General features: G+C 34.7%; 1 protein-coding gene across 1 annotated transcript in view; it reads left to right on the forward strand.

The window, feature by feature from the left end:
• The window catches only part of LRP1B (LDL receptor related protein 1B), a 1901444-nt gene that overhangs the window by 1149198 nt on the left and 726104 nt on the right, over positions 1-26142 (forward strand). The window contains exon 18 of the mRNA XM_047772014.1: positions 7429-7545. Coding sequence (XP_047627970.1) covers positions 7429-7545 — 117 coding nt within the window. The remainder of the gene's footprint in view (positions 1-7428; positions 7546-26142) is intronic.

Below are 26142 nucleotides of genomic sequence, written 5' to 3' on the forward strand. Positions count from 1 at the left end.
GTTTTGCCACTGGCTTTCGTGGAAAGACTTGTGCCTCCCTGCACCTCAGTTTATTCATGTATTTCTTTCAGCTCTGTAGGAGTATGAATTTACTAGGAGTTGTTTCCAGAAAGCTTTGTGCCATGTACTAAACAATGGCAAAAACCAAACAGTCACCATTCCATAGCCCTAAACTTCATTTTATATTGTTTTTGCATAGTGACATTATGTACTAAGGATCGATGGTCTAGTTATTCTCTTGTCCCTTGAACAAATCGTGGTCTGGTATTTCAGACTGATTATTTCTGAGATGTTTTATGTGTTTTATACGGTTGTTTTGCAGAAGTCTAACAGAAAGGGGCCGTTAGAGACCATTTCGTCCTGGGCTTCTGCCTTCAGATTCATTAATTTCACAGATGAGGTGGGAGAAGAGTCTTGCCTTAATTAATATCTTCGGTGAGAATTTAAGGGAAACTCTATCCATTATAGCTGTATCTGCTGGCCTACACCACAGCTCGTGGCAATGCTGGATCTTTAATCCACTGAGCAAGGCCAGGGATCGAACTTGCATCCTCATGGGTGCTAGTCAGGTTCGTTTCCGCTGAGCCATGATGGGAACTCTGCCATTTGTCCTTTTACGAAACTATTTTATTCTGAGGATTAGCTAGAATGTTAGATATGGTCATCTAACCTTTCTCAAGTTGCTCTTAGAATATCATTACAATTTACAATGAAGCATCTTTCTAAACTAGTGCAATTATTTTTATTTTAAGATCAAGATTCAACTTGAGTCTTTACTTCATTATATCCTAAACAGATCTGCTTTCACCTTAAAAGAAAAGGCATCGCTGATTCAATTCATAACGCCATGTTGTCTTCATTTCTATTAGATTTTTTAAAAATCTGTTTGTTTCTACATGCTTTTTTAAAAAACTATTTGGGATTGACTAGCTACTTATAGTAATAAAAGTGAAAATGCTATGTGTGAGAGCAAATAAAACAATCAATCCTAATCAGTAAGATTCTGAAGACACTCCAGGCCTTCAGTCCACAAGAAAATAGAATGCAACTTGCTTACTCCTCAAGTGCCTCTTTAAGTGATGAGAATTGAAGTCTGCCACTCCTTACAAGATCCTCTTGTCAGTATATTTATGATAGCTGTTATAGTCACTGTAAACGTTTAGAAATTGAATGAAAAGAACAAAGGAAAAAATAAATATGCCTTTTAGCTTTGAAAACTGTGTTGTCATGTTACAATGTATTTCTATTTTATTTTACCAAAATGAATAGGTCACATAGCTCATTATATTGGAAAAATATGGCAAGTTCATTTGATAATTTCTCTGTCTGGGGCATCTCTATACATTTCTAGATATAGATGTATACAGATATGTATCCTAGATAAAATATTTCCCATAAGAGGATTATTTTGTAATTGAATTCACTATCCTATAGCCTTTAGCATTACTGGTATTTTTTAAAAAAATCTTTCCTATAGGAAGCCAATTTTCTATTATGTTCCTTTGGGATTTCTCCTTAATGGATCTACTAATTCAATAAATATTTATCACAGGAGATAAGATGAAAAAAATACACAATACCTTTCCTTAAGAAGCTGAGAACTAAGATGAGGAGAAAGACATGTAAACAGGTGATTCCCAGGCAGTATTCAAAATGCTAAGTTAACCCTTAAATGGGAACACATAAAGGAGCAACTAATTAATTTTTGGCAATCTGGGAAGACTTTCTGAAGGAGGGGATATCTAAGCTAAGCCTTACAAAAAAACTTAAGAGAAATGCCTAAATAACAATTCAATTCATTTAATTAGGAATAATAAAGCATTTGATAAAACCAGTCTTAGCAAGATTCTGGAAAAAAAGGAATTGCCATACAATCTTCATGTATATATAATTTTTCCACATTGTAAAGCAGATTGGTCCAATCCAATAAATGTGAAGATGTACATACCTTAAGCCTATAATTCTATTTCTAGGTTTATACTCTAATACCTATGCACAGAGAGAGTCAAACAAGAGTTTCATTGCTCTAATACCAGTAATAGTGAGGAATTAAAGCAAGTCAAAGGCCCATCACAGAATAATGGAGAACACACACACACATAGATTCACTGTTATATTCACATAATAGAATTCTGTTCATCATTAAAATGAAAAATTAGAAATCACATACCAACAGTAATTAATTTCAAAAACAATGTTAAATCAAAAAGTGGCAGAATATGAACAATTTAGTGTTTTTATGAAATATACAATTTTTACATGTGCATGTTGATTCACAAATGTATAAAACTAGGAATATATTATGTATGGAAATGCAAAACGGAAAAAAAAAAGGATAGTAGTTACCTCTATAAATGAGAGAGAAATGTGATCATAAAACTTTATACAGGGGACTTCAAATATAAATATAATTCATTTTTTAATAAGACAAACCATAGCAAATATAGAAAAAACATTAAGGTTTGATGGAGCTATGTGATGGCAAACAGGTGTGAATAATATCATTCCCTATACTTTTCTAAGTGATAGAAATATTTTCCTGGGAGTTCCTGTCATGGCGCAGTGGTTAACGAATCCGACTAGGAACCATGAGGTTGCCGGTTCGGTCCCTGCCCTTGCTCAGTGGGTTAAGGATCCGGCGTTGCCGTGAGCTGTGGTGTAGGTTGCAGACTCGGCTGGGATCCCACATTGCTGTGGCTCTGGCATAGGCGGGCGGCTACAGCTCCGATTCAACCCCTAGCCTGGGAACCTCCATATGCCGTGGGAGCGGCCCAAGAAATAGCAAAAAAAAAAAAAAAAAAAAAAATTTTACTGGAAAAAGAATGAGTAATTGATGAGCACAGATTGCTGAGGTGGGTGGAGTTAGCAGAGGCAGACAGGGATGGAGAGCAAGCCTGGAAGGGGTGCCAGCATATACCAAGGGGGTGGAAGAAAGCTTATAGGCAGGGCTTGAGAGTTGTTCTCCATCAAAAACAACAAAATACTTTTGTCTACTTATGAGAGAGACCCAGAGGCCAAAGGTTAGATGTGGTTAGATTTGAAATTCTTTTTACCTCATGGTAACCATGACGATCCTTGGCTTTAGGCCTAGGCAATTTCCAACTAGCATTTTCCCACAGCATAGAACTCTGATTCGATTATGTAATATTTGTTCTTCTCACACACCCCCACCAATTTTAACTAATTTCAAACTAGACCAATAAGCTTGCATTAAGAAAACATGATGTATTCAAAAATCAGACTTTTCTACAAGAGAAATTGAAGAGTTCATTTTGATATGACATAGGTTTTGTTTAAATAGAATGCTTTGATTAAAATACAGCACAGGTAAAATTTAGGAACAATGTGTTAGGCTCTGTTCTTCTCCCCTCTTTACTGTTCCTGTGCATTGTGGGATTTCTCACTGCTCTGTGACTGACTGCAGGAGAAGTATAATTAGTGATGAGTAGAAAAAATTCATATTGTGACAGTGAATTTCTGACTCACTGCTAAATAAACAATTCCGTTGAGGAGGTGTAAATTTCCTCTTCATTAGAGCAGCACTTGCTACAAAATTAGAGTCCTCTGGGGCTGTTGCTAATCTCACCTCCAAACTAACTTAGATCTGATGGAGACAAGAATTGAGGAAGTAAAAATTGTGATTTCTTGATACAAATCTAATGATTAAAAGGCAATAATTTAAGTTCTCTAGTGGCACAGAAGTTTAAGGACCTGGCATCGTCGCAGCTATGGCATGGGCTCCATCCCTGACCTGGGAATTTATTCATGTCATGGGCACAGGCAAAAAAAAAAAAAAAGAATGATAATTTAATCAATCTGTCAATCTGATTATATTACATAGACAGATAGTACTTGCAGACTTATGGAGTGAAGCATCTTTCTCATCTGAAATCAGGTGTGCCTAGTGGATTAAGCAGATCATTTTCTCCACAATTAGAAAAGACAATCAATTCATATATTTTCAAGGCCAACTACCCTTAATAATAAGCCAGTAAATACTCTTTGGGATAATGGGATAATGGGTGACTTATTCAAGTTTCTGAATTGATTAGCTGACATACAATTCCCATCCCATCAACACATGGAATCAGCCATATACGATGTGAGATCAGTTTTAGGAGTTCTTTCTCATTCTCCTCTCTCCTCATCATAGCACTCCTGATGAAAAAAGGCAATCTGAGAAAACTCGATTGAAATTAAACTGAATAACCACAAGAATGACATAAGGACATCAAATAGAAAATTTCTGTATTGGAAATTGTAATATATTCTTATCATGGGTCAATTAGAATTTAATGGAGAAGAAAATATGTGATAATATCTTTTTCTTTAAAGCAAGAAAATAAGAAAGACTGAAGTAATAAACTAGGCAGGAAATGAGGGAGGAAAGGAGATATTTAGGAAAGAAATACAGAGAGACCAAAAGAAAAGAGGAAGGGAGGGAGAGAGGAAGAAAGGAGAAAAAGAAGAAGGAAGGAAGGGTAGCAGAAACTCAGCCTCTGTTCACTGGCACCAATTAAATGTGCCACCCAATAGAGAGTTTTGGGTGAAGCAGAAAGAAGAGCTTTATTTATTTTCCAGGCAAAATAGGCCACAGCAGGCTAACACCTTCAAAGCTGTGTATCCTCTGAGAAGGGATAGCAAGGAGTTTTATAGGTTTAGCTCAAAAAATCAGGGATGTTGATAAGGATTAGGGTGCCTGCATTCTTCACCCTCCATAGATCATTTCCACGTCGTCAAGACCATTGTCAAGTGGTCCAGTGATAGTTTCTGTCAGTCATCTTAACCTTCTCTCTGCAGTAAAGATTGCTTACAAAAGGAAGGGAATGTTAGAGAGTTTTTCAAGGGAATGAAAACACAAGGCATGAGATATAACTCTAACTGAAGGCAATCATTAGTAAAAGAAAGCAGTTAAGCAAGGAAGAGTTCATTTGTGAAAAGCCAGTTAAAGTAAGTTAGTGGGCCAAGGCAGGGCACAACATAATGGAGACAGTTTTAACTAGTTTTTGGCTATCGTAATATCCCCTAATCATTAACTCTTGAGTCAGCCTTTTGAGACTTCAGGGGAGGCTTGGAAGGCTAAAGGAAAAGGCTTTCATTTCAAAATGCAAGGGCACAGGGGCCTGTGTAAGGTTTCAGAAGGAAGGAAGAGGGAGAGAGCAAAGAAAGGAGGAAGAATTGAAAAGCGAAGTATCTTGTCAAGTTTCTCTTAAAACTCAAAAGGTGAAAAGTATTTACTGCAACCAGTGAAATTATAGAGACATATAAGAAAAAAATTAATCATCAGCCTCATAGCTCTATGCTCTCCCCATCTCATCACATAAACTAATGCAAACATCTTCATGCTTCTTTAGGCAGATACAAATATATTCTAATTTTTTTCCAAGTAGATATGCTTCTGTTAAAATTACCTAGGAACTTGTTGGTTTAATCTAAATGTTAGAATAACTTAACTTAAAATCCATAAGACTAGTGAAATGAGACAATGTAGGAATACTAAATCCTGCTTGAAAATTTCAACATTGCAAACTTCAGAATCACGTATGGTTGTTGGGATACTTTAGTCTGTTCATCTAAAACAATTTATTTGTAAAAAGGGAAAATTATATATTACACAAAATATTTTAGATTCAGGACCCCAGTATCCACATAAACCAATCAAAATACACAGTGTAACATTTTCCCCTGTGTTTCTAACTATAGGCACTGGGAATAGCAACATTATATCCAATCTGATATAATAAATGAAGCCAGAGAGAAAATGTTTTCGTTTGTTTTTCTCAAGTAATCTTTTAAATATTCACCAGTAATGGATATACATCTTTACATAGCAAGTGCAGTTTTCTTAAGGGAAATAACTAGTATATAACTTTTAAGAAATTATTCAAATGATCTCCGAAACCCTCAATTATGGAAACCCAATCTAGTGTGTTTGAATGACTTTGAACCACATTCTCTTTTTATACCAACCACTAGTATTAAAGTTCACAGCATGTTTTGATGAAACAGGAACACATCCTTATGATTATCAATCCCAGGAAACATCTACATACTAAACAATATTCTCCAATCATAGCTGCTAAAACTCAGAGCCTAATTGTTCCTCATCTGTCCAATCCTCATCTAACTCAAATATTAATAGGTCTTCATGTCCCATTCCCAACATTTCCTATGCCTTTCTACGGTCCAATAAAAAGAAGTTGTGAGTGACTGATACTTTTTTATATGAAAATGGATTTGTGACTCAGAGTGACAAAAGAAAAAGAAAAACTCAAACATTTAAAAATAACTAAGCATATGACAGGAGTTCCTATTGTGGCTCAGAGGGTTAAGGACCCAACGTTACCTCTGTGAAGATATGTTTCATCTCTGGCCTTGCTCAGTGGGTTAAAGATCTGGTGTTGCCACAAGCTGCAACATAGATTGCAGATGTGGCTAGGATACCATGTTGCCATGGCTGTGGCATAGGCCAGCAGTTTCAACTCCAATTTGAGCCCTGGCCTGGGAACTTCCATGTGCCAAAGGTGTGGCTGTAAAAAAAGAACAAAAATTAAAAATAAAAATGACTATGTGGCAAACTAAGAAGAATTAGGGAAAAGAATTAGGGAAGCTATCTAGGCTCTCATGCTTTCATGCTTGAGAAAGTTGATCTGATAATAATAGAAAAATAAAATAACTCCTTGTAGAACAGAACCCCTTCACTGAATAATTTTAAACTACTGCCTTTGGCTAACATAGAAGGCAACTTTCCCGGTGTGTGTTCATTGAAACCTTTAAGAGGGCCTACAACAAAGTTCATTAGTATGCTTTTTTTGATTAAAAAAGTTATATGTTTTTATAATTGTGCTGAAAAAAATGAGTTAAAAATCTTCTTTAAGACTAAGTGTATGTTTTAGAAAATATTTTATGTATTCTTGCTACATACTTGAGATCATTTGGAGATCAAGAAGTAAATGCATTGAAAATGTTTGAGGAAAGAGACCATTCTAACCCTGTAAATAGAAACCAGATCCCCTGATATCTTCAAATCCTTCCTTCCAAAACACAGCAAGTTTCTTGGTTTATTGGCCAAAGCTCTGCAAAGTTCTTTTTTGTTAATTAAACACTGAAGAAATTTAATTCATCCATATATTCATAAGCATGTGCCAAGAAAAAATTTTAAAATAATGAATTCATCACTTCATTTATGTAAGTGTGTGAGGATTACTGAATATCTTGTCACTTAGCATACATTTTCATGGAAAGGCAAAGCATGTGAACTTTAGAAAAGGCAGGTAAACTGGCATTACCAAAAATTTCATAAAAAAATTTCCTCTAAGAGTAATTAATGTCTTGGGGGTAAAAGAGTTATCATGTGATTTATTTTATCCTTGAGGTTGCCCAAAAGGCCTCTAAATTGATTCTTTGTACGTTATTTGATCATCTTAGCCAGAACATGCCAGGCGGACCAGTTTTCTTGTGGAAATGGGCGCTGCATCCCCAGAGCATGGCTGTGTGACAGGGAGGACGACTGTGGTGACCAGACAGATGAAACAGCCTCTTGTGGTAAGTTGTGAGTGAAACATGCTGTTAGTGGAGACTGTGTCAAACAGATTTCATCACTATAATCTCTCTTAAAAGGCGATTTATTTCTTTTTAAATACGAGTTGACAAGGCAGAAGATCTGTTCCTTTTTATTACTGCCTTTCGGGCCTGAGTATGTACTTTCATGGTAGCTTCAAAACAGATCCCATTCCTGAGGCAATAACCATATCCTTGACTAAAATAAATGGATCTAAACCTTGCAGATTTTAGGAGATATTTTAAGGTTAGCATTCTCAAATGGTCATTATTAATCTTATGTCTATAATGAATAAATTTTTCAAACAGAGTAGCTCATCCAGTGACACTGGGCGTGAATCGGGAGGACATGTTTTGTTGTTTGCATGCCTATGTTACATTCCTGGAGCAATAAACAATTACAGGCTGAGAATACATAGTCGGTAAAACATTTGTTTCATTTCTTATTGAGTCATATAATTCTGAAGGACACAATTTTTATTCATGTAAAATATTTTTGTTAATGGGCTGAATTCCTGGTCACTTTCCACTGATCCTCCTACTTTAAAAAAGATAAATATTTGCTGTTCATAAAGTTGCAAAGTTAATTACTCCTATTTGTACCCACATACCAGTAGGTTGTACTATCATTTGTCTCAATAATGTATAGTGAAATATAGTAAGGGAATGACCCGTGCTTTATTTCAGGAATGACTTTTTAAAACTACTGTACCCACATATTAGACACACATCACATTTATTGAAAATATAACACGATTGGGCATATATTTTTAATAATTTAACCGCATGTTAAAACATTTCTAATAGTTGGGAAATAGACTCCCTTTAAATCCCTCAATTTAAATAACTCTTTTTAGGGGCTGCAATCTCTGTTTACCTAAAATTTTCATTTTAAATTCTTTTAAATACTAGCCTAAGTCCCTGTAGACATTTGAGTTTATAATCTCTGAATAAAGTATAGATAAGGTAAGTATTACTAAATGGCAATTGACATTGTAGAGAAGACAGTAGCAGTATTGAAAAAGAAAGCAATAGAGAATCACACAATAACAGGTGCACATTTTACATGTAGAATTCCCAAAGCCCATCTGATAAAGGGAATTGAACAGTGTACCTTCCCTCTTTTCCAACATCCAGACTAATCAGTGTGGCTGGATCTGCACATAGATGGCTCTATTTTTTAGGAAAACTTGATTGCTCTTCTGTTCTTAGCATCTCCATCCAGGGTATACCAGAAAGGTAGCAAGCAACCTGAAAACATTAAATATCAATTCTGATAAGAAATGTGATTAAAAAGTTTAGACTAGGAAAATGATAAGCTTGTTAGAAAACTTTGAGTAGTACTTTGTGCTGACTTATTTTTAGTAACAGATCTAGGGTAAGACTTTTTCTTTAACAATTTATGTGAATCAAAGGAGAAAAAAATTATCCTAACATTTCGATAATAATAAAAATAATCATATCAGCATATTTGCATGCATTTTGTGAAGTGAGAGAAGAAAACTGCTGGAAGGAGTCCAGACACATATTTTCTTTCTTTCTTTCTTTCTTTTTCTTTCTTTCTTTCTTTCTTTCTTTCTTTCTTTCTTTCTTTCTTTCTTTCTTTCTTTCTTTCTTTCTTTTTCTTTTTTTTTTTGGTCTTCCTACCTTTTCTAGGGCTGCTTCCCACGGCATATGGAGGTTCCCAAGGCTAGGGGTAGAATCAGAGCTGTAGCCATCCGCCTACGCCAAAGCTGCAACATGGGATCGGAGCTGAGTCTGTGACCTACACCACAGCTCATGGCAACGTCGGATCCTCAACTCACTGAGCAAGGCCAGGGATCGAACCCGCAACCCCGTGGTTCCTAGTCGGATTCGTTAACCACTGCGCCACGAAGGGAACTCCAGACACAAATTTTCTTACTGTATCTTTACAACAAATCTATTAGAAACATATTATTGTCTACATTTTACAGTTAAAGAAATCAAAACTTAGAGATATTAATAACATACTTGAGATCACAAAACTAATATACAGCAGGACCAGGCCATGAATCCAAGTATACTTGAAACTAAAACTAAGCCATTTTTAAGCTGACTTTGGAAGGTAAAGATAGCATGCAAATAGGAGGCAGATAATGCCATTATACATATCCACAAATATCTTATTTAAATGCATGCACACCTATAATGAATGAGTTTTATTCATTGGTATGTTGGTAAATCTTTCAACATTTCCTAATGGAGAGGAGCCCTGATCTAGTGTTTGACTATTTCTTTGGTGTGAATCTTCCCACCATGGCCAACACCAGATTGTCAACATGATTTTCTGACTATAAAGTTGGAAAAAGATGTGCATACTAATCAATATACAGTATATCCACAATGGGGACAGAATACATGCAAATAATTTCAAAAGCAAAATCATTAGGAAATTATGAATTTTTTGGTAGTAATTACCCTTGTTTTCAACATTATTTAATTATAAATTTATGTAATTTGTAATTTTTTAAAAAATAATGGTTGTGTGCTTAACAACTGACTCATAGAATCCTTGAAAATTTAAGATTTGGCTCTGAAAGCTGGTACGGTTTCCTCCAGTACACTACTGGATATACACACATTGTGAAATTTAGTTGTCAAAATAGTATGGTTCTGAAATATACAAATTTTAGAGAATGTCTTTAAACTACATGGGTTATTTTCAGTACCCTTTCCCCTTTATAACATAAGAAATACATTTTTCTCCAAACATGTCCCTCTCTTTAGTAATGTACATTTACCAGGGATTGAACCTAAGCCACAGCAGTGACAACAGTGAATCCTTAATTGGTAGACTACCAGGGAACTCCTCAGATGGTCATTTTGACTCAAAAATTATATCCGGAGTTCCCTTCGTGACACAGTGGTTAATGAATTCCGACTAGGAACCATGAGGTTGCCGGTTCGGTCCCTGCCCTTGCTCAGTGGGTTAATGATCCGGCGTTGCCGTGAGCTGTGGTGGTTGCAGACGCGGCTGGGATCCCGCGTTGCTGTGGCTCTGGCGTAGGCGGATGGCTACAGCTCCGATTCGACTCCTAGCCTGGGAACCTCCATATGCCGCGGGAGCGGCCCAAAAAATGGCAAAAAGACAAAAAAAAAATCCATAGAGATGCTGATAGTGAAGCTCTGGTAGGCACAGTCTCACTTTCAAAGATGTAAGGGAGAATGGCCAAAATTTCTTCCATAACAGAATTTATCTCCGCATTGACTACAAAATGACAAAAACCACTACACATTGTTTAATTTGCTGCATTAGAAGAAAAGTAGTCACTCTACTTGGCAATAAATGAAAAATAAATACAGCTTCAACTAAATTCCATTTTTATTAAGTACCATTATAAAATTTGGATTGATCATATTTCACTCTTTCTGTTGGTGTTGACCAAGTTCCCATAAATTTAATCCAACCAGAAGATGCTGCAATCACTTTGTTTTTTATGCTTCAGCTCCATGAACAGCTTCTGTTATGTTTAATAATTACTGTTTTACAGTGAAAATAATATTAAAATTTGGATTTAAAAACATAGAAAACCTATGATTAGAAATGCTTCTAGTAGTATTATAACAGAGGGTTAAATTTTCAGTGGAATTCACTATCACCTATTTATAAACCCAATTCATTTTACTTGCATTTGCCATTACAACAAGTTAATTGCACATTCTAGGTTGAGATTATATGTGGGCAAACACTTAAATAATTAGGAAGGCCCTTGAGGATTCTCTCTTAATCTTTAAACAACATTTTAACTTTTTTAGTACGTTTCCTATGTAGAAAGGAGAATGTGTAATTCAATGCTACAAATAAGAGAGGAAATGTTAAAATTGTGATGCATGTGTTAGAAGTAGACTGTATGCCAAGAAACTAAAGGTTCAATCTCATTTCAAGGGTAGAAGTTAGTATTGTTTCTCAACATTTGTTGTAAAATTAATGAATCATCTGATCAGCTTTACAATTCCCTGCCCACTCCTCTCCCCAGATTATTTAAATAAGAGACTCTGGGGATAGGACCCAAGAACAGTATTTTTGGTGCTTTCCAAGTGGTATGAGTGCACACTCTAGTCCCAGTACCATTAAGGTGGTGCTTCTCAACCTTGAACATGAATCAGAATCTCTCAAGAGCTCATTAAAAAACAGAAGGCTAGGGTCCATTCTAAAAGTCTCTGATCCAGTAGATCTTGGGTGGGGACTAAGAATTTACATTTCTAACAAATTCCCAGATGATGCTGATACTTCTGCTGCTAGTCCAGGAACCACACTTTAGGAACCACTGACTGACCACAACTGCCATTCATACTGACTTTATCTTACATAATTATGTTTATATTTGCAACACTAATAAGATGGAAGCAGTTATCCAGAAAAATGGCATTCCCGTCTCCACATTATAGCATTAAATAGAAGGGTATTTTATGATGAAATATATTTCTGACAAAGTTTAATGTTGCCCCTTGGACAGTTTATAGTCAACAACAGTGTAGTTTATTTTAAACTTTAAAAATTTTTAGGTTGTTCTGTCTTCCAAGTATCTTAACATAGTTTACATTCATTATTATATTTTTATAAATGTCTTAATGTGAATTGGAATGTGATGTGTTGAAAAGATTTAACTTGAGAAAATACCTAAAGTTTACTAACAGATTGAAAGAAAATTCAATGGGGTGTAAATAATAATCCACAAAGATTGGCAAAGTTAATATTACTCCATCTTATGGATTTTTTAAATCTATGAAGATAGCAGAATTCTGTCTCATGTACTTGTAATCTTACTTTTAAGTGTACTTGTAATTTTATTCTATATAATTAAGGAGCAAATTGGCAAGTATCAGACACAAACAGAAGAGAAAGAGCTATTAATAAGAAATCATTTCACAGTTAAATCAGTGCAAATTATACTAAAGATATTTTCAACTTTATTAGAAAAACAAGCTTCCTGATTTTTAGTATTATTTTTTAATTTTGAAAAAAAATCTACATATGTGTGCAATGATTTTAATTAATTGGAATCATTAGCCTAGAGTATTGGCAAAATGTGATAATTATCAGGAACTGCTTTGCCCTTCCTCAATAGCATCTTGGCAGACGCAGTGACTCCGGTAACTTTTCATTTCTGTAACTTGATTCAACCCATTTTGAAACTTTAATATTAGATCTTAGTCAAAGCTTTCTCCTCCCCCATTGCCAGCTAGACTTTAGGTTCTAGAATCCTGGATATGAGGGGAATGTGTTCTGCTGCTTCACTGTCTACTTCTTTTTTCCAGACTTAGCTCTTCAGGAAGAGGGGACAGATGGAGGAAATAGGTAGCATCTTTTTAAGGAGATCTAGTTATAACTTCCTCTCTGCTTCTCTGAATATCACTGTCCTCTGATACATGAAAATGCAGCTCTCTTGAGAGGTTCCTATGTGAGATCTTCTAAGAGGTCTGAGGTCTTCTCTTCAGAGTTCTTTGAACCTCCTCTTTCTTCTCCATTTTCTCTTCTCCCTTCTTCAGAGCTCCCTCACATCTAGATCTTTTATCCCCACCACAGATGGCAGACCTCATAGCCTCAAGTTGCTAGAATCCCTTTTGCTTGGTGGGCATCCTCTCGGTTGCATTAGCAATATGACAAAAGAAGTTTTGCTGTTTTTTCCTGGTCAATTTTTTTTTTCTCTCTCAACTGTGAGCAAGATGCTTTTCTAATGACCCATCTCTTAGACTTGCCACCACTCTCCATTTCTTTCTTCTTTAGACCAGGTAAAATGGTCAGTCTACCTCTTGAGTAAATCCAATCAGTTCTCTTTTCTCATACAACCCATAGTTTTCATGATTGATTCTCACGGAGTCTCCCCTTCACTTGAATTCACTGTTCTCTGCCTAAGGTTCACTTACTAAGGTTCATTGTGGAATATTCTGCTATTATGAGGAATGGTTTTAAATACTGAGCTCACGCTACAGAATACGGAGGTAGGTAGTGTTTCCTTGTTCTTAGTATTGGATCTAAGTGGGCCAGTGCCATGGCAAAAGGAAGAATCCCACCGTTTTACATGTTCATTTACTTAACTCATTAAATCATTCTCTTTCCTTCTCCCTCTTCCTTCCCCCCTTCCTATTTCAGGAGACACATGCCTACCAGTGCATGCACACAAACAGACACATTATTTCAATGCATGAAATTTTACAAAGGATAAGGAAGAATATCCATTTCCGCCCTAATTTTAAATAAAGAAACTGAAACGCTGAACGATGTGTGGATGAAGTTGAAGAATGAGTTAGTCTAACGGCAAGTGTTAGAACTCAGGCCCATTCACTCCGAGTTGTCTGCTTCTAAGAATCACAAACTTTGGTAGTTGTTGGTAAATGTTATCTAATTCGACCTCTCATCCAATATAAGAATTCTTCTAAAACAGATCTCAGAGATGCTTATCCAGTCCTTGTTTGAATATCTTCAGAAACAAATATCTGGGAATTTCATAGGGTAGTTAATTTCACTGCTGGGCAGGAATCAATTATCACAATATTCCTCCTTTCTGGAGCCAAAACTACAGGCCTTCCTGCAGATGCTACTCAGTGATACTTGTTCTGTCTTCTGAAGCTACACAGTCTCAATCTATAACCTTGACCACAGGATCGCTCTTTAGATAACCAAAGGTACTATCATGGCTACCTAAACGTTCTCTTTTATAGGTGAAACACATATATAAATTCCTTACATCAACATTTGTAAGCTTTTTCCCTAACCATTGCCCTACTGTGCATATGCTTAGATTTTCAATGACCTTAGTAAACTCAATGCCCTAAATGGAAACTTGACGTTTCAGTTTTGCAATAAAAAATTCTAGGGATTTGTGGCACAACAATGTGAATATAGTTAATACTACCAAATTGTATACATAAAAATGGTTACAGTGGTAAATTTTGTGTGTTTTTCCTACAATTAAAAAATTTCCTGCCCTGGAGTTACACATAGCATCTCATATTTTTTTTGTAATAGATTATAGTAGACTTAATTACCTTCAGAATATAGATTCTAGGCTTTTGTTAAAACAGTCTTAGGTGGCAATCCTATCATGTAACTCACATGTTAAGCTCCCAGTCAATTAAAATATCCAAACTTTTCTTATAGACTAGTCCATTCATTTTGAGAACTTCGGGCGTTTCCATTTAAACATTCTTTTAAGTTATGTTTAATAGTCTTCTGGTTCTTCCTTATCTACATATTTTTAAATATATACATGGATGGTTTCTTTTACATTCATATTGTCACTCTTAGACCTCCATCCTCTGATAACCCTTGACCCTCCATTGATCCAGTTTTGCAATTTTGGATCCATAATGCTAGTGAATTATCAAGTTTTGTGTAATTTGAAGAATGGACAAGCATAACTATTAAGGCTGTAGCCAAACCATAGTAACAAAGACATGAACCTTTTGGAAAACAATTGAAAACTGATCCATTAATTAAAACTCTATGAATAGCTTTATATCAAGTACTCTTACACTTAAATTTGCCGTCATTTTGCGTGCATGATACTTTTATTTATCATGAAAAGATTTCTAAAAAATATTCCTAAAACACAGGAACACTTTGTTTATGGAATTCTCATAATATATACTAATCTAAAGTTGTATCAGCAAATAAATTAGTTTGGAATTAATTAATTTATTTTACTCATGAACAAATAGTTTCCTTAAAAATACTGACAATGTTTTAACAAATTTCATCCTAATATTTTTTTTATATTTGTATAATGATTTTTATTTTTTCCATTATAGCTGGTATACAGTGTTCTGTCAATTTTCTACTGTACAACATGGTGACCCAGTTACAGATACATGTATACATTCTTTTTTCTCAAATTATCAGGCTCCAACTAAGTGACTAGACATAGTTCCCAGTGCCGCACAGCAGGATGTCATTGTTAATCCATTCCAAAGACAATAGTCGGCATCTGTTAACCCCAAACTTCCAGTCCATCACAATCCCTCTCCCTCCCCCTTGGCAACCACAAGGCTCTTATCCAAGTCTGTGATTTTTTTTCTGTGGAAAGGTTCATTTGTGCTGTGTATTAGTTTCCAGATATAAGTGATATATATGATATTGTCCTTCTCTTTCTGACTTACTTCACTCAGTATGAGAGTCTCTAGTTCTATCCATGTTGCTGCAAGTGGCATTATGTTGTTCTTTTTTATGGCTGAGTAGTATTCCATTGAGTATATATACCACATCTTCTTAATCCAATCCTCTGTTGATGGACATTTGGGTTGTTTCCATTGTCTTGGCTATTTTTAATAGTGCTGCAATGAACATGCATCTTTTTCAAGGAAAGTTTTGTCTGGATATATGCCCAAGAGTGGGATTGCTGGGTCATATGGTAGTTCTATGTATAGTTTTCTAAGGTACCAACCTAATGTTCTCCGTAGTGGTTGTACTAGCTTACATTTTCACCAACAGTGTAGGAGGGTTTCCTTTTCTCTACACCCCTCCAGTATTTGTTATTTGTGGACTTATTAATGATAGCCATTCTGACTGGTGTGAGTTGCTATCTTGTGGTAGTTTTAATTTGCATTTATGTAATAATCAGGGATGCTGAGCATTTTTTCCTGTGCTTATTGGCCATCTGTATATCTTCCTTGGAGAAATGTCTGTTCAGGTCTTTTGCCCATTTTTCAATTGGGTTGTTGGCTATTTTGCTGTTGAGGTGTATGTAACTTGTTTGTATAATTTAGAGATTAAACCCTTGTCAGCTGCATCATTTGAAACTATTTTCTCCCATTCTGTAAGTAGTCTTTTTGTTTATTTTTGGGTTTTGTTGTTGTTGTTGTTTGTTTCTGTTGCTGTGCAAAAGCTTGTCAGTTTGATTAGGTCCAGTTGGTTTATTTTTGCTCTTATTTCTATTGCTTTGGGAGACTGACCAAGAAAACATTTGTAAGGTTGATGTCAAAGAATGTTTTGCCTGTGTTCTCTTCCAGAAGCTTGATGGTGTTTTGTCTGATATTTAAGTCTTTCAGCCATTTTGAGTTTATTTTCATGCATGGTGTGAGGGTATGTTCTAGTTTCACTGATTTGCATGCAGCTGTCCAGGTTTCCCAGCAATACTTGCCGAAAAGACTGTCTTTTCCCATTTGGTGTTCTAGCCTCCTTTGTCAAAGATTAATTGACCATAGGTGTCAGGGTTTACTTCTGGGTTCTCTATTCTGTTCCATTGGTCTGTCTGTCTGTCTTGGTACCAGGACCACACTGTCTTGATGATGGTGGCTTTGTAATATTGCCTGAAGTCTGGGAGAGTTATGCCTCCTGCTTGGTTTTTGTTCCTCAGGATTGCTTTGGCAGTTCTGGGTCTTCTGTGATTCCATATACATTTTTGGATTGTTTGTTCTGGTTCTGTGAAAAATGTCCTGGGTAATTTGATAGGGATAGCATTGAATTGGTAGATTGCTTTGGGTAGTATGGCCATTGTTACAATATTGATTTTTCCAACCCAGGAGCATGGAATATCTTTCCATTTCTTTACATCTTCTTTAATTTCCATGGTTAATGCTTTATAGTTCTCAGCATATAAGTCCTTTGCCTCCTTGGTCAGGTGTATTCCCAGGTATTTGATTTTTGGGGTATAATTTTAAAAGGTGTTGTGTTTTGGTATTCCTTCTCTAACATTTCATTGCTGGTATACAGAAATGTGACTGATTTCTGAATGTTAATCTTATATCCTGCTACTTTGCTGAATTTATTGATCAGCTCAAGTAGTTTTTAGTTTGAGTCCTTAGTATCATGTCATCTGCCTACAGTGACAGTTTTACCTCTTTTCTTCCTATTTAGATGCCTTTTATTTCTTTTGTTTGTCTTATTGCTGTGGCTGGAACTTCCAGTTCTATGTTGAATAGCAGTGGTGAGAGTGGTCATCCTTGTCTTGTTCCAGATTTTAGTGGGAAGGCTTTCAGCTTTTCTCCATGGAGTATTATATTTGCTGTGGGTTTGCCATAAATGGCTTTTATTATGTTAAGCTGTGTTCCCTCTATACTTAGGTAAGAGTCTTGATCATGAGTGAATGTTGGACTTTGTCAAATGCTTTTTTTTTGCATCTATTGAGATGATCATGTGGTTTTTGACTTTTCCTTTGTTAATGTGGTGTATGACATTGATTGATTTGCGTTGTTGAACCATCCTTGTGAACCTGGGGTGAATCCCACTTGGTCATGTTGTATGATCTTTTTTATATGTTTTTGGATTCGTTGGCTAAGATTTTTTTCAGAATTTTTGCATCCATATTCATCAAAGATATTGGCCTCTGGTTTTCTTTTTTGTTGGTATCTTTGTCTGGTTTTGGAATTAGGGTTTTCATCCTAAAATTATTGTCAGAGATGTACATATAATTCACCTCTCTAGAGTTTCCAAATTTCCACTCAGTTTTGGAACTTGGACAATATTGTTTATCACTTTCCAGTTTTCACTTATCTTTCCTTTCTTCCACTTATTTCATAATGACTGTCAATATGCCGAGATCAAAAGTGTTTGATGCTTTATTACTTGTTTGATACTTGACTCAATATGAAGTTAAACCATTTTTGGAAATTAGGTGTTTTATTTGCTTTAGAGTTTTAATTTCCTCTCATTCTTATTGTGTTCTTTACTCTCCAATCTGGCAATAGTGACTTTTATTAAGATGATGGAAATCAAAAAATTAAAAATCTCTTTTCCTGCCTGTGTCCTGCAGATATATGCTTTGTAACCCAGATGGTCTTGATCTTTTTATTTGTTGTTGTTCCATACATTTATATTTAAATATTCTTCCTGTTTTTTTTTTTTTAGAAATTGTATTCAAGCTTTCATTGCATTGTCTTGTTATTATTAGGTATGTGACATGCTTTTGGATTTATCTCTGATTATAATTCCCTCTTCTGCATGTGCTTGATTAACAAGGTTCTGTATGCAGCAAAGGATGAGGAGGTTAAGTTTCAGTGTAGTATACTGAAAGCCACAGACAGAAATGATTAAAAACAGCTTTTAGTTTCTTGCCCTAACTCAGCATTCCCCCAAATTCTTGCTTGAGAATATGAATCACCTTGGTTACGTATTACCAATAAATATCCCCAGGCTTTTTATCTGCTTTCCCCAAAGATCTCCCACGTGGTAGGTCTCACATAGAATCTAAAAATCTACATTTTGGGAAAATGCACCTCATGTGATTCTTATCCTTAGACAAGTCCAGAGAGAGTATTTAAACTTTGTGATTTCAACATTCTCTACAAACAAGAACTTTTTAGTGCTACTGCGATGAATTACTGCAAACATGATGGCGTTTATTTCCTCACATTTTGTGGGCCAGGAATCCAAAATCAAAGTGTTAGCAAGAGGCTCTTTTCAAGAGAATCCTTTCTTGGAATTCCCTGGTGGCTCAGTGAGTTAAGGATCTGACATTGTTACTGCCATGGCATGGGTTAAATAAAGTCACAATCACAGGTACTAGTGTTTAGGATTGGAAATATCTTTTTGACCCACACAATTCAATCCACTCCAACTGGGGAACTTTATTATGTCCTATACCAACAACTGAATTATACTGGAGGTTCAAGGATAGGTAGTCTTAAAAGATGAATAGGTAATTCTAATATGCACCCAGATTTGTAAAATACCCTCCTAGTACCTATTAATTTAATCCTTGCCTCCTGGCTAATATCTAACCCATTCTCTCTATTATATTCTCCCAACCCTCACATTCTCTTGCTTTTCCTTTCTATCTACAGAACTGCACTAACAAAAATAATTTGCTGGGTCACTAGCCACTGGGCAGTAATAATTCTAACTGCCTCTATAGTGCTGACAGAAATGCAGCCCTTTAAATTTCTGTTAAAAATAAACATGAATTTTTCAGAGATTGCAGCAGCATTGATCTCCTCATTGGTTCCACACACACACACACACACACACACACGTGCACACACACACACACACACACACACATTCATGTATATACACACACACACACATACACATGCATATGCATATATATACAAACATCACATATATATAATGAGATTCAGATGAGATAATATATGTAAATATCTAGATAGTAATTAGTATCTGGTATCTAATAGTCATTCAATCTTCTTTTTCCTTTCTTCCAAATAATTTTCTATTCTCAAATGAGAATATATATATATATATTCTCAAATGGAAATATATATTTTCAACTGCAGGTGAAGTTGGTCCAGTTTAAATTAGTTCAGAAAATAGCAGTATTTCCAAATCTTTATTTTTAATATTAAACTTAATGTTTTAAAATATGTAAGATTGAGGTCCTATATTGATCTAGGAAACATTTCTGTCATGCTGAGTTGGCATCTTGCAAACAGAAAGCTATGTGCATATGCCAATATTTGAACCATGAGTTGCTGCCCATTGCTATGATTAGATATTTTCTAGCATTTGAGCAGAACTTAGGTGACTGAAATTGGGACCCTACCCCAGAGTATAGTGCCAAAAGGCCATCAGGATGTAAATTCTGAAAGTCCTCTTGAGCCAGCATCCTTTTCAGAGATTCAACTATAAATCAAATATTTATTAATCTGCCCTCCAAATATTGTGAAATCTCTTTTCCTGTCGTCTAGACTCCACCAAGTCTGATGTTTTTCATCTGTTAAGTTCTAGTTACCTGGTTCGTAAAAGAAGACAAAAGGCAAAGTTTCTGTTAGAGGTTAGGAGAGAGAGGGGAAAAGGAAAAAACCTCAGTCAGTTAAAAACATAATATGATTTAAAAAAAAATTCTATGTCAAGAAATAAAACAAATAAGCTAAACGACATTTCTACTGATATATTTATATATGAATTTTCTAAATATTGCTGTATTCCATCAACAAGTAATATATACATACCCTCTGATTTGACATATACACAGTAGGATTTATTTGGTACTGAAATTCTATGTTCAATGTATGTCCATAATCTAGTCTATCTCTATCACTATTATGTATTTAACTATACTTTATATATATTTTTCTATACTTCATATATTTTTTCTATACATATATTATAGATCTATTATATGTTTGTGTATATACATATATATATATTTGTGTGGGTATACAAATTTAGCTTTAAAAACTGAAGTACCATATAAATGCCAACAATAAAAAACTAGTAAGTCACTCTGCCTCACTCACACCACCATTTCCAGTGACAATCACTTTTAACTCCTAGCCAAGTTTTCTGGTTATACTCATCTTTTGACTTCCTCTTAACTAGAACATTTTGTTAGTTTAAATTAAAGCTATACAAGTAAATTAAAGTTGTACAACTTTATAGAATATAGTGTTATACTTCATAATAATATAAGAATTCATTATCTCAAGATGTAATTAAAAGCAATGATAAACTATATTGAAAAACTGGAAAAATGGAAAGTGTGGAATACTAAAAGAAACTAAAATTCTAATTTTTAATAAAGATATTTTGAATGGTATCTAACTAACAAAACTTGATTAATAAAATATTGCTCATTGGTCAGCTTCCATAAATATATGGAAAAATAAAAATCAATTATTTGTGATTTTCTTCAGTTTCAGTAAATGATTTTAATTTATTGTTCTATTAGACAAAGTCTGTTGTAATTTCTTTCTTTGGAAGATATTGAGACTTTTTGGCCTGGGCAATTATTGTCTTTGTGGAAATCTATTGTGAACACAAAGAAATAAGTGTATTTTTAATAGGTTGCTGTAGATTTCTTTTGACATATAGCTTGATAGACACATTGATAGATGGATAGATGATATTGCTCAAGTGTCTTTGTTTTTAATATCCTCTGCATTCTTTTTCATATTTTCCCCACTTAAGGATAACATAAAAAATAAAAGCTAATTTCTCTGAAATATATTTTCTTTTATATGTAAGATTACAATACAAACTCTCTCATTATAGTAGTTTTATTGTCATGAGAATTAAATAAGAATCACATGTAACACCAAATACAGTGTTTGGGTAGTTAAATGCACTACTCTTCCATCAGTTAGAAGTATTTCCCCTTTCCCTTAATTCCATGACTAAACTAACCTCGATTCTATACGACGGTTTAAAATGTGGGTTGATATATAGATGTAAAATAAAATATGAATTTAAAATTATTTACAATTATGAACCTTGGGAAAAGTTTAAAATATATATTTGAATATTAGTAATAAGCAAAAGAAGTATATAATTTCATACATAAATAATCATATATATGGGTGCAATAAAACATTTGGACTCCTGACTAATACTTTCTTTTGATAGTGAGCTAAAAATAAGAACAAGGAGGCTAATTCACTAGCATATATGTGTAAGCCATGAAGCATGACTAGGTTTAGTAATGCTGTTTTACTCCTGGGTTTAACCCCTGTAATTCCCAAAGGAATGGGAACTCTTCCCACTGAGTGCACTTTTTTCTTTTTCTCTGTTATATTTAATGGTTGTTACATTTTCTCTCTCAGAAAACATTTTTTTTTTAAATGCTAGTTTTAGATATGTTCTTTGCTGTATATACATAATGATACTGTGATTTCTTATTTGCAGTTAGGGTCTGGATGTATGAAGCTCAATGACAATTTAATTGCCTGGTGACTTTTATATTGTTTAATTGGTGGGGGAGCAGTCTTAACTAGAATGAGCAAGGGTTAGCTCTTAAAAACCATTGATAATCATCTTAAACCAGTATTGATATAGTAACAAATGTTGTCCAGTTTCGGAGATAACTACTTGTACATTAGGAGTGTCCTTTTCTTCTCTTTCCCGTGAGTGTTTTACTTTCTTTGTATGTAAAGGAAAAGGAAGTCGCCTGGGTAATCCAAGCATAACCAAGATTTCAGAATTGTTAATGGGCATTAACCAAACGACCATAGAGCTAGAAACAAGGAATCCCAATGGAAATTTTTTTCACTAAGAAGTCAACATGAATAAGCAATTCGATGAAAAATGCTCCTGTTAATAATGGGCTAATTTTTTAAAATGGTAAAAATAAAACAGAAAAAAAGTATCCCAAGCAATCTTACTACTATTTCATGGCACTGAAGAGTCTATTCTTGTGCCTACACAGTGCTAAAATTACCAATCTTAGATTGTGAATTAGAATGAAAAAATATGATAAAATACCATGTAATAGCTTTTAAAATTTCTATAACAATATTTCCAAATAAAATTTATTTTATTCTTTTTCTCTTGGATGATGTAGTATTACATGTACAAAAAATGACTAAAATTGTCTGAAATATAGAATTAAAATACATAGCAAAATTTATTTAAGATACTTCTTAGATGTTTTGGGTTTTGATATAAACTATAAATCAATCAACTGTTTATTTCATCTGCCTCTTTTCACTGGGCATTTCTAATTCACTGAAGCTATAACTTTCTTTAATTATTCTTGGGTTGAAAAATCTAAAGTCATTGTTTAATTATTAATCTTGAAATTAAATCGAATGTTGACTTATTTTAGTACTAATTATTTTAATTGCCAGGGATGCCTATTACTGTTAGATAATGGATCTGTTCTTTAAAGTTTTCCTACTTCTCTAAAATGTGTAAAAACAGGAAATGTAACTTTTATCTCTCCTGCAGTTTTAGTCTCACTCACTGGTTTCTTCCATTAATATCAATGTATGTTCAACTTTCACCCTCTTAAAAAAGATTGCCACCCACAAAACTACCTAACTTGCCTTTGATCTATATATCTCTCATCAGCTATCACATTAATTCTTACTTTCCTCATAGTCAAATGACTTGGGAAAGTTGAATAAAATTTATGTAACCATCTTCCACTCAGTCAATTATAAAATAGAGACTTATTTCTTTCCCAAATCATTCCACAAAAATGGAATTGGCCAAGCTCAACAAGGAAAAACAAATTAATCTGAGTAGTATACTTCAGTTTGTATTTAATGCTATCTGAGCAGCCTTCTCTTTCTCTTTGAAACACTTCCTTTTCTTATATTCCACAAGATATTTCTTGGTTTCCCTCCTATGTTTTTTCTGGTTCTTCTGTCTCTGCCTAACCTTCAAGTATTCTTCCATTATTTTCTTAGGGAGGGAAAGTAAATTGCTTTCTAAAAAGTTCTCATTTCTAACTTAGTTATTTATTTGGGAAGGAGAGTATAATTTTTACTCCTGGTTCAATATTATAAATCATTAACAGGTTAATTTAGACTCAACAAATTTCCTCATAGAATTCTAATATTTTACTACAGTGTTTCTATACATAAATTTACTTTTATTTATCTCAAGATATATTATGATTCTTGAATCAAAATTTATATCTTTGATAAATTCTGGGAAATTCTAAAAAAGTATCCTTTTGAATACCACCTACCTCTGTTTTCTGTCCTCAGTATTTTTGGAACCCTTAGGTTAATGTTTGGTCATTTTAGTCTGTCCTCCATGATTTTAAATCCCTTATACATTATTTTTAATCTTTGAACTGCAAACATGGAGATCCATACAGTTCATAAATCCAAGACTCTTGTTTTCATTTCTGATTATTCTATTTGGTTCCCTTTCAAGCCTACCTTATTTTGTTTTTCTCATGTTATCTTTTTACATGTTTTTTATTTTCATTTTTGTCTTTCTTTTTAAAATAAATTCTGGTTTTCCTCTTTTATAATACCTACCATATTTCAATCTAATCTCTGTCAGTTTTTTTTAATAATGATTTTTATTTTTTCCATTACAGCTGTTTTTGTTTTTGTTTTTTTTTAATCTGAAAAGCTTGCATATCTAATTCTTCCATTTGTTGGGTTTGCTAATTTCACTCACCAGATATTTCACTCACCAGATTTTTTTTTTTTGCATTTGTATTTATTTATTTTTGTAATTTTGAATTCTGAGGTCATGTTGTATGTCTTTGGCCCAGTGGAAATCTTATGAGACTTTCTTGGGATTAGCTACACTGAGTACTCTGACAATCCACTGAACTGTTATATGCCCTGAATTAATTTTTACCCTGATTTGGTTTGCTTTTTTTTTTTTTTTTTTTTTTTTTTTTGCTTTTTAGGGCCACACCCATGGCATATGGAAGTTCCCAGGCTAAGGGTCCAATCGGAGCTTTTAACCACTGGCCTACACCACAGCCACAACAGTGCTGGATCTGAGCTGTGTCTGCAGTGTACACCACAGCTCACAGCAACACCATACCCTATCCCACAGAGTGAGGCCAAGGATTGAACATGCAACCTCATGCTTGCTTGTCAGATTTGTTTCCACTGTGCCACAAAGAGAACTCTGTGACTCTTTTTTTTTTTTTTTTTTTACTTGAGGTTTTTCTGAACTATAGAAACTGGAGCTTAGGATACAGACTTATAATTATAGGAGCTCAGGAGAGACTATATGCTTTTTTCCACTTTCAGTCCAGACTGAGACACCTCCTTATACTGGAAGGAATGTTATCTCATGCACCCTTCTCTGAGGGTTTAGTTCCAAGGATCCTGGGTATGTGCTAGAATTCATACCTTATATGGAACCTATTAATTACTACCTGTTAAATGTTGACATCAAAACCCATACATCTAAATTATAATTCCGGAGTTCCTGTCATGGCTCAGTGGTTAGAGAAGTTCATATTGAATTGTGTAAAAGAATATATAGTTTTTGGAGTTTCCGTCATAGCTCAGTGGTTAACGAATCCGACTAGGAACCATGAGGTTGAGGGTTCAATTCCTGGCCTTGCTCAGTGGGTTAAGTATCTGGCGTTGCTGTGAGCTGTGGTGTAGCTCCCAGAGGCGGCTTGGACCTTGAGTTGCTGTGGCTGTGGCATAGACCGGCAGCTACAACTCTAATTAGACACCCAGCCTGTGAATCTCCATGTGCGGCAGGAGTGGCCCTAGAAAAGGCAAAAAGACAAAAAATAAATAAATAAATAAATAAATTATAATTCCATCATTCTTCTACTGCTTTTGCAAGCAAAATCTCACACACACACGCAGTGGTCCTAATTCACTATTTGTTTAGTTTTCTGCATGATTTTCATTTCTGGGCTCCAAAAATTTGCATTATTTTCTTACACATTCACCTATGTGTTAAAATGTTTGGTTGCTACTTTATCTAGTGTTTGCCATTTATCCGCCATATTGACATAACTGTTAGATTTTTTTTTCTAGTTCTTACTCTCAGTCTTTATGTAGTCCCTGGGTGTTCTTTTGACTTCCAAGGCTTTGTTATATCTATAGGGATCGTTTCTGAATCTGTCTCTCAAGCCTATTTACAGCTCCTAAAATTTCACTACCTCTATCTTACACCCTATTGCAGCCATTCTGAAATTCTTACAGTTTCTCAAACGTTTTATGTACTCTGTCTTCTGGGCCTTCAGAAATGCCATATTTCTGGAAGATTCTTAAAGCACTCCTTTCCTGCTTTAACCTGAATCTATCATTTGTATCAGCTTGTACATCACTTCCTCTGGGACACAGTATCTAAGATTAGATGCTTCTGTTGTGTGTTACAACAACTTACATACCTTTATCAGAGATTTATTAAAGTCATTTGTTTAGGGAGTTCCCATCATGGCTTAGCAATAACGAACCCGACTAATATCCATGAGGACTTGGGTTCAATCCCTGGCCTCACTC

This window comes from Phacochoerus africanus, chromosome 3 (genome assembly GCF_016906955.1).
Source record: "Phacochoerus africanus isolate WHEZ1 chromosome 3, ROS_Pafr_v1, whole genome shotgun sequence".
Lineage (NCBI taxonomy): Eukaryota > Metazoa > Chordata > Mammalia > Artiodactyla > Suidae > Phacochoerus > Phacochoerus africanus.